This window comes from Arachis ipaensis, chromosome B04 (assembly GCF_000816755.2).
Source record: "Arachis ipaensis cultivar K30076 chromosome B04, Araip1.1, whole genome shotgun sequence".
Taxonomy (NCBI): domain Eukaryota; kingdom Viridiplantae; phylum Streptophyta; class Magnoliopsida; order Fabales; family Fabaceae; genus Arachis; species Arachis ipaensis.
Window position 1 is genome coordinate 123,448,961 of NC_029788.2, and position 13,127 is coordinate 123,462,087.

At 32.9% G+C, this 13,127-nt stretch overlaps 3 protein-coding genes across 3 annotated transcripts in view; all 3 read right to left on the reverse strand.

Annotated features, from left to right (window-relative positions):
• LOC107635144 (seipin-1) overlaps positions 1-1,258 on the reverse strand; it is a 3,249-nt gene extending 1,991 nt beyond the window's left edge. The window contains exon 1 of the mRNA XM_016338522.2: positions 535-1,258. Coding sequence (XP_016194008.2) covers positions 535-1,245 — 711 coding nt within the window. The 5' untranslated portion in view covers positions 1,246-1,258. The remainder of the gene's footprint in view (positions 1-534) is intronic.
• On the reverse strand, positions 1,669-4,098 carry LOC107635145 (putative 4-hydroxy-4-methyl-2-oxoglutarate aldolase 2). Its single transcript, XM_016338523.2, has 2 exons — positions 3,868-4,098; positions 1,669-2,628 (listed from the first exon to the last, which is right to left on the reverse strand). The coding sequence occupies exon 2, from the start codon at positions 2,613-2,615 to the stop codon at positions 2,115-2,117; it is 501 nt and encodes a 166-aa protein (XP_016194009.1). The 5' UTR covers positions 2,616-2,628; positions 3,868-4,098; the 3' UTR covers positions 1,669-2,114.
• LOC107635147 (isopentenyl-diphosphate Delta-isomerase I) lies at positions 6,132-11,130 on the reverse strand. Its single transcript, XM_016338524.2, has 6 exons — positions 10,705-11,130; positions 9,018-9,073; positions 8,120-8,211; positions 7,241-7,343; positions 7,015-7,152; positions 6,132-6,658 (listed from the first exon to the last, which is right to left on the reverse strand). The coding sequence occupies exons 1-6, from the start codon at positions 11,001-11,003 to the stop codon at positions 6,405-6,407; spliced, it is 942 nt and encodes a 313-aa protein (XP_016194010.1). The 5' UTR covers positions 11,004-11,130; the 3' UTR covers positions 6,132-6,404.

Consider the following 13,127-nt stretch of genomic DNA (forward strand, 5'->3'; position numbering starts at 1 on the left):
ATATTATAAAAATAATATACAATACCCAAAAAAATTTGAGTGCAAACATGGTTTTCTAATATGAAAAGCTATATTCAAGAAACATTTCTCTTAAGATAATCCAAAAGCTAAAGTACATTTGAAGAAAGTGAAAACTTCTCGTGCAATTATCTATAAATATCTTTATGTAAAGTTAATAATCTAGATTATAATCTATGCCAAATTATCTACCAATTCTTAACTGACAAGAAACAAATGAGGTTTAATTTCAGGTGGAGATTAATATGCATATGTCTTCTCACTTAAAATTGTTCGTTAAGAACAGTAGGCTCATTTGACATATTTAACTAAATTATTATCTAACAGTTTTTAACTAATAATTTCACATTAAAATAACTGCGTGAGTTTTCACCTTAATTTCATCCTCCTTCCTTATTGACATGTGAACACAATGTTGAAACAAAATGGAATGCATACACTGGGATCCTAATTAAGTTATTACTATGTTAATATATGTTAAGAATGTCAATGAAAATTGAGAGAAAGTGCAGGAACCTGAAAGACACCAAGTTGTGTATTGAAATCAGATTCGGGCATGACAAGAAGCAAAGAAACATGAAACATATGACCAACAGGCACACTTATATGCTTATTCCTCTTTGTTCTTCCAACAAAACCACTCATTCCCCCAACAAACGAGAACACAGCAGAAGGGTTTTCTTCAGTGTAATCAAAATGCACATTCTCTCTAACCACCACCGGCTCCTCCACCCACAGCTTCACCAAACAAACCCCCAAAACCGTTGCCACGATCAGAACCAAGAACAGAACTATGCACAAGTATGCAGCACTCAGAAGCCCAAGCCCAAGTTTCTTGAAGAAGAGCCCCGTGATGGTGGTGGTGGTGGTGGTGGTGGTTGTGGTGGTTCCTCCTCCATGATGAGCTTGTTGATGAAGTTCTGATGATTCTACGGCGGTGTACTTGGTTTCCTGATGATAGAACTCTGAGGCGAAGGACAAGAGTGAGTAGAATGGAGAGAAGATACAGACTATGCAGTTATAGATTAAGTCTGCGTGGAAGTTTACTAGTTTTGATACAAAGTTGTATGGTTTTGGAAGAAGAAGAAAGGGTTTTTGGTTTTCCTCCATTGTTGAAGCGGTTAATTGTTTGAATAGAGAAAAAGAGAGAGTTGTGTGTGTTTGTTTTGTGAAATGAAAGGGAGAAGAGAAAGATATGATCATATGACAGATGCTGCACTCTTGCATGGTGTGGAAGCACACGTGTCTTCCAAGGTGATGTCGTGGCAATCTGCATGAGAAACAGAAACAAGCCACGTAACCTTAATATTCCCTTTCCAGAGACCACCTTGTTTGAGTCGGGAATGTTTACGTTGTTGTGATTGGTTAATTCATTCAATGAGTAAACTTTTCTCTCTCTTTCTTTCACTGTTAAAAGATTCAAATTTGAGACTTTATTTAATGAGAATCAAACATGTATTACTAAACTAATTGTATGACTAAACAAGTAGCTATACCAAAACTTCTTTCAAACTAGCGATTGTTTCATGTGAAACATAATGTCCAAGCTTTGGCGTTTTCCCTGGGTTATGGCTTGATTCAGAGTCTCAAGCTTTGGCTTTCATGGTAAAGCCATTGGTTTGGAAGCATATTAAGACATGATATTTTTCAAGCCTCTAAATAATAACAATAAAGAAAACCCCGCTAAAATGAGGGGGCAAAATTATCTGCTACATATCATCATCATCTTAGGACAAAATACTGATTCCAATCCAAGTCAATCTTTCCAGAATGCTGAGAGTACTTCTATATTTGGTCAAAGTGGACAAACACTTCAACCAACTTTCATTATCATGGGTGATTAATAACGTTACAATTTAGTGGAAACTAGGAAACTGCTGGGCCAAGAACACAAGCACAGAAAGCACTACATCAGGCCAAGGAGATGCCTATAAATATAGTCCTTACATTTGTTGAAAATATCTGTCAATTTAGACAAAGTGGTTAGATAGAAAAACTCAATGTATCTACACTACTACATTCAATTTTCCAATGTACCACTTTATCCAGATTGATGGATATTTTGAAATGGAGGCAGTGATCATGAACTTTGGGAATCAGACAGCCAGCTCCGTTCGAGAGATCAGAATCCCATCCGTGTCCGCATAAAGCCATTCCCCATCACTGATTCTTGTCCCAGCAATATTTATAGGAACATGCTTTTCTCCCATGCCTTTCTTGTTAGCTTTCATTGGATGGGAAGCTAGTGCTCTCACCCCGATATCGCAGCCATTGATCTCATCCACGTCTCTTATACATCCGTTCACAATGATACCTGCCCATCCGTTGTTTTGCGCTTGTACTACAGGGTTGCCACCCAATATTGCGCAGCGCAAGCTCCCGCCACCATCGACAACAAGCACTCTTCCATTGCCTTTCTCTTCAAGAAACTCCCGAACCAAAACATTGTCTTCAAACACCTTCAGGGTAACTATCGGTCCGGAAAAGACCTGTCGACGACCATAGATTTGGAAAACTGGCTGAAGGGCACGAAGCTCGCCACTCAAAATTAATTGTGGGTTTGCATCACATACTTCGGCTGTGGTGACCAAGGCCATTTACCCGAAGCACCTAGGCATAACAAACATTCGCACGGAAGATTTAGACTATGATAAGTTGATAACAGATGACCATAGACCAATGGTTTATAAAATGCCATTTAGCATGTTTAGAGGAGAAAGGAGGAGAGGAAAGGAGTTTTGAACGGATTTCCTTCCCTCCCTCCTCCTCTTTCCTTCTTTCCTTTAAAAATAGAACTCACAAACACACCCTTAATAGTGAAGACTATGACTTTATCATCCCACTCTCTTTAAGCATGTAGGACAAGTTGCATACAGAAACCTCAAAATCAGAAGTCTGTGGCATCTTATAATTAATATCATGAAATTCATTATAAAGTTCATGCAAAGATTACTATCAGGTGCAACAAAATATCAGAAATAAATCAACTAATAGCGGAAACATCACATTAAGACAACACTTGATGGCATAAGCTCTATAATGAAACTGAGAGTGTGTTGTGAAATTAAGCAACTTTAAATTACCTAACTCCCTAGCAAGAGTAAAATAGAACACAAAATCCATATTGCTTTATTTCCAAAAAGTATAGCTAGCTCTGCTGACTAAGGACTGCACTCCCCCTTCCCTAGGAATGCCTATTACAAGTCCAAGAATATGGTCTTTGCTACGGTATCAGAACCTATCCGATCCAATGTAGTTGGGTGTGTTAAGCCCACACATTCGCCTATGGCTAAGGAAATTCTCAAAGTACATACAAGCACTGCAATTAACATAGGAACGAGTAACTCACTCTAAAGAGGGAGAAAAAAAAGGTGTATATCAAAAGCTAGATTGGTATTAAGTATTAACCATGATAAGGATAAATTACAGTTATCTCCCTCGGATTAGACAATATTATACATGAAACCTTTTGATTTGTGATATTTACATTGATCACCCCTCTTTTACAAAGTCAATGTCACATTCTAGAAATGTCACATTCTAGTTGCGTGCCTGAGAGTTTCTTTTCTCCATGTATCTCCCTAAACGAGTAAAACACATAAACTACCACCAAAGAGCTTAAATTCATTTCCATTAAGGTTCTGAGTTGGAGGAAATTAGCGTAATTAGTAAGAATGTTTGGGAATTTAGCATTGGGATGAATGCGATCAGTTGAGAATAAATAAATCAAGATTGAGAAAAATGAAAATCAATCAAAATCAAATTACAAGCAGAGAGAGAGAGAGAGAGAGATAAATCAATCAACAAAAGATTGAAATATCTGTGAAGAGGAGGGATCCAGAGACTCACCGATTAGGGAATAGATCTGCGGCGGTTTGAGGAAAAGAGAAAGAGAGAAGAGTGAGAGTGTACGGAAGTGAGGATGGGATTGTTGGTGATAGAGAAATAGAGTTCTCTCTCAGATTCTTCAACACCGCCCACCTTTACCTTCTCTGCTAAATCACTGTCTAATATTTAAGAACACATTATTGAGTAGTCTCATCTCATGGTGTATTAATGTTAGGCGAAGATTAGCGTGCAGTTAGTTAAGTATTATTAGACCATGATTTAGTTAAATTTATTAAATTATTTAATAATTTTTAAATATTAACTTTATAGGAACTTAATTGTAGTTGGTTCCATACTTTCTCCTAATTCTGAAGTATAGGTGCTGGTTAATTAGCTGGCAAGTGCTTGTTACAAATTACACTATGCTCCCTCAAAATATTCATGTTTGGAGAAAAGAATGGCAAATAATAGCAAATTAGTAACATTAATTTTTTTCTACTTGTTTTGTTAAATAATAATGAATGAAATAGTTTATCAAGGGTAATTTATGTATTTAAATAAACTTTCAAGATAAATTACGTAAATATAATAATTGACATTCTTTATATGCGTGCATTTTTTTAAATTATGTAAATCACGCATTGGCTAATTATATACCATTTCAGTCGAACAGAAATCGCTCTTATACGTATAGCGGTTTATAATAAAAAAAAATGAAGAAAAAACTGCTACAAACAGAAAATATCAAGCGGCTAAAATAGCTTTGAGTTGCAGCAAATTAAGTGAAGTTTGGTTTGAGAAGGAAAAAATAATAATTTATTTATTTATAAGAGATAACAATATTTTTTCACTTTTTTTTAACAAATTTATATAAAATATAATACAAAAAAATCATATAAAAAATGATATTATCAATGCAAATTCTATTATATTTTTCAAGTATTTATTGAGCAGTGGAGATCATCATAATCATAGAAAAAAATATTATATTAAGAAAGGATATTTTTCCTAACGTATTATTCCTTCAAGCACCCAAATTAAAGTTAAATATGATCTCAAACAAATCAAATTTACATGACAATAAATAGTTATTAGTGACAGTAAAATATCACTGTCACAAGTCACCACAAGATATTATAAAACATTAAAACAAATGAAGAGTGGACAATAGCGTGAGTTGTTGATTGATTTGGGATTATATCTAACACAAACCTGTACAGGTGTGAACAAACTCCAAGTCATTGATACTTTAATTGTGTGAACAAAGACATTTCATATGTTTAAGATTGCTAATCACCACGGGCAAAGGAAAAAGCTCGCTGACTAATTAAATAATTAGAATTTGTTTAAAGTGGGGCTTATCTGAATTAATTTAGTGGCTTAGGCGTCTGCTATTTGATTAAAATAATAATAATAGAAAAGGGTCACTAGACAAGTGCTTTTCTTAATTTCAGCAGACTGCTAGGGTGGGTGTCACTGCAACACAACTACTACTCATAACAAAAACATATGCTAAGCTGTAAAATGAAGATTATAATCTGCATCTGCACACGTGATCACGCGGCTCCTTGATTCACTGTCCCACAAAGAAAGAATCTCTCTAATCATGCTTTATTCAAATAACAATCTTTTAACATCAAAAGATATAGGTCTCTAATCATGCTTTCCGGAAAAAAGTAAAAATAAAAAATTCTCTAGTCGGCTACAATGATAGCCTTAAAGGTAAGAATTGCTCAATCTTATAAAAACCTTTATCTTTAAGCAATATGAAATTATTGCTAGAACTCTTCGGAGTTATTTATTTTATAATTCGATTCTTATTTTTCTTTCATTTAATTCCTATTCTTCAAAACTCTCAACTTTAGTTGAAAACATATACCTTTTCTTTGTTTATTATTTTACATAGTATAGCTTTTTTTTTTTTTAATCAAAGGTATTAGATATTTTATTGCTCAAAAGACCATTACATCAGAAAAGGCATTCCCAAAAGAAAAGAATAGAACTCATAAGAAGCTAAAAGAAGAAGAAATATAGTATAGTTCTTACCTTAATCCATAAGACCTAGAGTATAGTTAAAAAACTCATGAATCATGTACAACAATATTTGCAAATCACCCAAGACCAAAAACGAGAAAAAATCAAATCCACGTTAATACAGTATATTATAGTGAATATTTAAAAAAAAAAAAAAAGTTGTTTTGATTAGAGAGAGCAGTTTTTAACCAAAAAGCTTCATAAAATGTCAAGAGAACAACTACCATGGCTTCTCACAGAGCACACTTGGCCACCGTAAAAATCCTAATTTCTTTTTTATTTTTATTTCACATATAATAGAATTGTTCTGCAAGTTATAAGATACACGGCGGTAATAAAGTTCTGGCTATTATCAATAACAGACACGATCAACAATTCAACATTATTGGCCACAACTACGAAAATCATTTTCAATCAGTTCAAATATTTTGGTACAAATACAATAAGGACCAAATTTTATTTGATTAAAATTATAGCTACCCCTCATACCATATCTTAAACATCTGTGATATATTTCTTTTCTTTTAACTCAACTTGTGAATGGTTTTCATGTCAGCGACCTGTCCCAAAGTTCCTTGCTCAAGATGGTCCCACCATTTGAACAAGAAATTGTCCACAACGAGTCTGAACCATGGCGACAGCTTCAAGCCTCCCTCGCCGGCATCCGCTTTCCTCAGTAGCTCCTTCAACTGGTCGCGATTCACATACCTGATATCAGCAACTTCATCTGGATTAGGGTTCACCTTAACATCCCTGACGATGAACAACAGATAATCCACTGCAATCATAGGAGAGGATACAGAAAATATCAGTTAGTGAAATCACAAAAGAACATCTATCCTGTAAGGAATTGGAGCAAAAAGTTCAGGAAAATGTGTGGTAAATCTGGAATATAAACAACCATAATGCGTGCCTGATTTAGGATCAAATTAACAAAATTTGATTGACTAAGGGTGCATTTGTTTAAGCTTTGGAAAAAAAGATTTTACAACTCAAATCTTCTACATCATGGGAAAAGCAAAAAAGATCTAAATATGAATAAACAGATTTGTTCAGTTTTAAAAAGTGATTTTCAGGTATAATAAGGTAAAACAGACACAACCTAAAGCTTGAAACTAATTAAGCTCAGCTTACATTCATGTTCTCCCCATTTGCCATCAGAAGGTGCCTTGTAAAGTATGCGGCCCAAAGGCAAGAACTGATCAACTGGCACATCTTCAGCAACAATACCAAGCTCGTCCAAAAGCTTCCTCTGGGCAGCGTTTCTCACTCCTGGAAATGCAAGAAGAAGCATTACTTAGCAGTGATAACAAAGAAGATCATAGTCTTTCAAACAAAACAAAAACTAAACACAACATACCGAGCGCATCCTCCTCAATAAGCTCAGATTCGCGGTACAGTGGATGGCTGCAGCAGGTGTTGGTCCACACAAGAGGGAACGTTACCTTTGTGCCAGATCGTTGCTTCATCATAAAAAAATAGAGAATCTCAGTCAAGACATCGAATTATGGAGCCTAATATTCGAAAACGGGCATGCAAACATACACAAGTTTTAACCAATAGGCATGCGGAAAAATACAGATAAGAAGCAATGGCTGAATTCAGATATAGCACAAGAATAAATTCACAAACTACATACATTTAAATGTCAACACTATTCATAGTTCAATAATTCAAAATTTATCTGATGGTATATTACCAGAAATTTCAGAATGGAACAACTAAAGTAACATCATGAATGTTGTTACAGTTATGACCTTGTTACTCAACCATTTGTTTGGAGGAACTTTTAGCAAGTCACCATGAATTCACAAACTACATACATTTAAATGTCAACACTATTCATAGTTCAATAATTCAAAATTTATCTGATGGTATATTACCAGAAATTTCAGAATGGAACAACTAAAGTAACATCATGAATGTTGTTAAAGTTATGACCTTGTTACTCAACCATTTGTTTGGAGGAACTTTTAGCAAGTCACCATGAAGACTGTGTGTCCTTTGTTTTCATAGTGAACAATGATCAGACTCAAGTTGTCATACTTAGAAAAAGCTACACAACATCACTTGTAAAAGTGCACCATTGAATTAATTGATACTTGATATTAAAAAATTATCCCCCTGTACATATTAGTCATATACCCAGGACTGGTCCCTAGCTCACCTAATCATTTTCATGCAGATTTAAAACCTTTTATTCATGAGCATACACAAAATTATAAATGGAAATACATACCTGAAGAAGCAACTCATACTTTGAGTTGAACAGGAATACACTGAAAGCTCTGTGCAGCAAATTTTCAGCTTCAATCTTTTCCATCAAGTGACCTATAAAATTGAAGATGCTCAAACTAATGAACTACCCATGGCTGTGGGCCCAGAACGAACAGCATAACTTAACAACAGAAATAACTTTTGAGTTATAAAAACACCAAAACATTTCCTGGAAACCAGTGTTACTTTTCAACATGGCACTGCCAGATATTGCATTAATTTCTGGTATCCAGTCATCACATTTGCTCAAAATGATTGTCACTAATATACGGCAAATATGAAATTTTAATTCATATGTTAGGCTTGTATCCTATGTACTTAGCAGTTTGTTTTTATTACTTAAAATAAGTTTATAATGAACAATACAATGAACAACTTTGCAAACATCTTCTAAATGCAAGATTGGTGAACCATGTTGCTATCTTGCATAGGTGCAGGATTAAGTATCATAAAATGCACCAATACAAAGAATAAAAGAGAATATTTATATTTAAAATAAGACGCATTGTTGGTAAATCATTCTGACAATCTACTAATTAATACAATTACTGTAAACAATTCTATGCTGCCTATGCATAATAACAATTAAAGTTTTACTCCTTTTATACACATCAAAAGCTTCACAAAAATGGATATCACGGTATTACATGACAGCCAACAACTTTAATTGAAAATATTTAACCATTTTTTCTCAAATCATATCAAAGAGTCAACATGGAATATTTAACGATGCAACATTCCAGCAATAAGATAACATCATATTTTAGACACATTATAAATCATCATAAAACTATGTATTCTTCAGAAAACAAGAATTAGGAGATAAAATTGAAGCACATTTTTGCGGAAGCTTCACTTACAGTTGTATTTGGAATCATGACCAACCACGTGGTCGTTCTCATCCACCAAAATGCATCTGGAAAAGTTGCAACAGACATCAATTACATATTCCAGCAAGATGAAGAACAAATGATGCATAAGTAAAAGTGAAGTATATAATATTTAAAATGTCAAAAGAGAAGCAAAGTGAAAAGGCATTAGTGATATCGATCTGGAAAATTGTGCATTAACCTCAAGAATGTAAAAACGCAACCCACAACACAAACAATAGACATTCAGAAATCCCACCGTGAAAACCATTCTTTAAACTCCAAAAGTAACACACAAAAGTTTAGAAACAAGCAATCAGTTCATCCTGACACAAATCGTGATTATGAATAAAACAATTCCAAAGCGCGCGAAAAGTGGTAATAGGCCAGGGACCAGAATGGTAGAATTTCTCACTAAGATGGCAGCTCTACCTTCATGGTCTTATTGACAACTGTAAAAACACCGCAACCAGTGCAGCCTTTGTTCACTTCAATGTAAAGGGTAGCTAATTAGAATCTATATTTATAATTTTAAAAATAGTCGGCAACAAACAGCTTAAGTTCTCAAGTTATGAATTTTAAATTTTTACAATATAAGATTGAGTACTTAATTTATTTGAAAATTTAATAATAAGCAGACAAATAGTTCACTTTCATTCCTCGGATCCCTGGGGGTTTCAAATTATTACTCTCGCGACACGCCACACGTGTAAATTTTGGCGCCTTAACGGCACAATTTGCCGTTTAGTGTGGATTTCGGCGCCTTAACGACACAATTTGCCTTTTAAGACAGGAGCATCCTCTTTTTGGCGCATTAACAGCTCAAACAACTGCCTTCAACTACCATGGTTAATAGAAAACAGACACCTGTGCGCGCCTTTTGGCACGCAAACAGCGGAAATCCCGTTAACTACTTTGGTTAAATTGGAAAATTGACACCAGTGTGCATATTTTGGCGCCATGACAGCACAAATTGCCTTTAACTACCTCACTCAGTTAACATAGACAACGGACACCAGCAGCATAGCAGAATATATGAAAACTCTGAGGAAAACATTTTAATCAGCTCTTGTTATGAAGAGTCACAACAGTAAACACACACACAGCATAAGCATAAGTGAATTCCCCGTTTCAATTTCAACACCAAACAGCATAAGCAAACAATCCAATTTTAATCAAACCAAAACAATCACCATGCATCCAATTCCAAATTTCCAATCCAATGCCGCTACATCAATTTTTCATACGAAAAAAAAAAAAAAGAAAACCAGCTCGTGTTTGAATTTCAGGATTCAACAACACACCTCGACCACAAACGACATCGTCCAAAAAAAACGCAAACACAACCGATACACTCATCATGCATCCAAATTCCCATCCATTTCAAATGAACTACTACCTTTTTTTCCTTTAAAAATAAAAAAGGTAACCAGAAAAAACAGAACACCGAGAGGAGTTTCAATTCGTGACATATTTCCATTCCGTCACAATCTCACGAACAAGTCATGCAAATCGCACATCAACAGTAAAAAAAAATCAAAAAACACAAAAACATGTTCATATCATAACAACAATAATAAATTAATAATAATAACAAAAAGGAATCAGTCAACGAAAACATATAATTAAATATTCAAATAAATAAAAGAGAGAGAAAGAGAGAGAGAAGAGAACGGACTCGTCTTCGAACATGAGGCGGCGCTGAACAGCGTCCATTCCGGCATCGACGGCGGCGATAGTTTCACCCATGGCAGCGGTGGAGGAGGTGGACGAAGAAGAAGAAGAAGAAGAGGCTCTGAGAGCGAAAGAAGAAGAAGAAGAAGAAAGAGGAGTATGAAAGTTAGGAGAGAAGGAAACAGAAGAAGAAGAAGAAGAAGGAAGAAGAGAACGAGATCTGAAAGAAGAGTGAGGGAAGAGGACAGTGGTCCTTTTAAAGAGTTGCTGGCTCAGTGTAACGGCGATCGTAGAGTGCGCCATTTTCCCCTTCTTCTCATCAAACTTTGTTTTGTTTCCTTTTTTACTTAATTTACGCAAAAATATTAATGAAATTTCGGAAATGAGACCCACCTTTATATTAAGGATCCTGTAAGGGGTACTCACCCTCTTCTTATAATTAAATAAACTGCTTTTCGTTCAAACTAATCATTTGACCTTTTCAATTTTGGACGAAACTGTGTAGGTGCTTACATTCTATAGCTACCAACACCATTTAAACAAAAACCATTTATAAAATTTATTCCACCATATTACATGTCCACAACAAAATTACGGACCTATCTGGTGATTTTTTTAAGAAAATATTTTTTTTTGAATTGTATTTTTAAAATATTTTTAAAAAATAAAAAAAATATCTTTTTATCAACTTAATAACACCCAAACAAATACTACGTAATCACTAAATTAGTTATTTATATAAAATATATATTAAAATATAAAATATAAATTTAAAGTATAAAAAAGTACATATATTTTACACAAATATGGGATACTAACATTTTAAAATTTTTTTGGTATTTCAAGAACATACCAACTTTTTACTCTAATTTATTAACTTTTATGTTAGTATTATAGGTTTATTATTATTTTTTATTTTAAATTTTGAAAGAAATAATAAAATGAAAATAATATTAAACTAACACACATCGCTCAAATTGAACAAAATAAATAGTGGAGAATAAGAATATTTATTGCTCTGAAAGCACACACAAAAAGTTCTCGTCAATTTGGTTATAATATTTATTAAGAATTTTCGAATACAAATTTTCTACTTTTTTATGTTAAGTATCCTAGCAAATACAATAACTTTATTTTTTAAATTATTTTTATATTCTTAATAAGTGTTTTTTAGCATTTTTGTTTGTAAAATTTTACCTGTGTACTTGGGTTACTAATGCTTATTTGAGAGACCTATTATATTTTAAGTTAAATAAATAAAGGTGGATTGAAGCTATGATTTAATCAAATGATTGTAATTCAAATGTTTACATAAATGAGAATTCAATTGTGGTGTGCTAATAATATTGGCTTTTCATTTGTTCTTCATATATCAAATTATTAAAACAAACCCCTCTTAAATTTTGTAAATTTTTCTTTTTGTTATATTTCATTTATTACTACGATTTTTTTTCCCGTATTATTCAATCTAACAAGTCAAAAAAATCTTATATGTTGCAAATATGAATTTTAAATAAAAATCTATTGACGAATGAATTGTAATATACACAAGATGAGATTCAAATTTCCAACTTTTATTTAAATGAACGTGTGAACAGACCATTGGATTAAACTAATTTTGTTATTTATCACTTTGGTTGAATTTGAAATTTTGAGTAATTTAAAGATAATATAGTTAAACCATCTTTAACTAATTAGAAGAGAAAATGGTAGAATAAGTTTTAATGCTATATTAACTAAAGAATATAATTGACCGTTTAATAATAAATTATATTTAGAAAAATAAGAATCACTATAAAAAAAATTGAAATCAGAAATATTTTGTGATTGTAATTTTGTTTTGTTGGTCCTTCCTTTTCACCCATACGCACTCATAAATTTGGTTTATTTGCACCTTTCGAATCAAATCCTTTAATCATCACAACCAAATGGCATTCATGGAATGGCCAGCTTAATCAGACAAATTTTAATTGCTTCTAATGGTTTTTATCTTTTTTCCTTTTATTTTTTTAACGTACGATACTACTAGAGCCATAAAAATAAAAATTATTACTTAAAATGTGTAACTTATCCACGAAAAATAAATTAACAGATCTTATTGATGTGATATGATTTGGATTGTATTTGAGATCGCCCTTTTAGGAAAATGGTAGATTTAATTTGATGATGTGAATACTTTTAAATTTATCGTAGATTCTGATTTGAGTTTTTATACTAAAATGTAGATTTATGTCTAATTAAGGATAAATTATTAAAATGATATTTAAAAATATATAATAATGAAATTACGTTTTTTCCTCTAGTAACTGATTATAATTAAGTTTATATTTCATTTTTATTTATTTTTATAATTAGTGGATAATAAAATTTTTTATAATAGTAAACTCTTAAATAAACAGTAAATATAAAAATCTTTAATAAAAAATA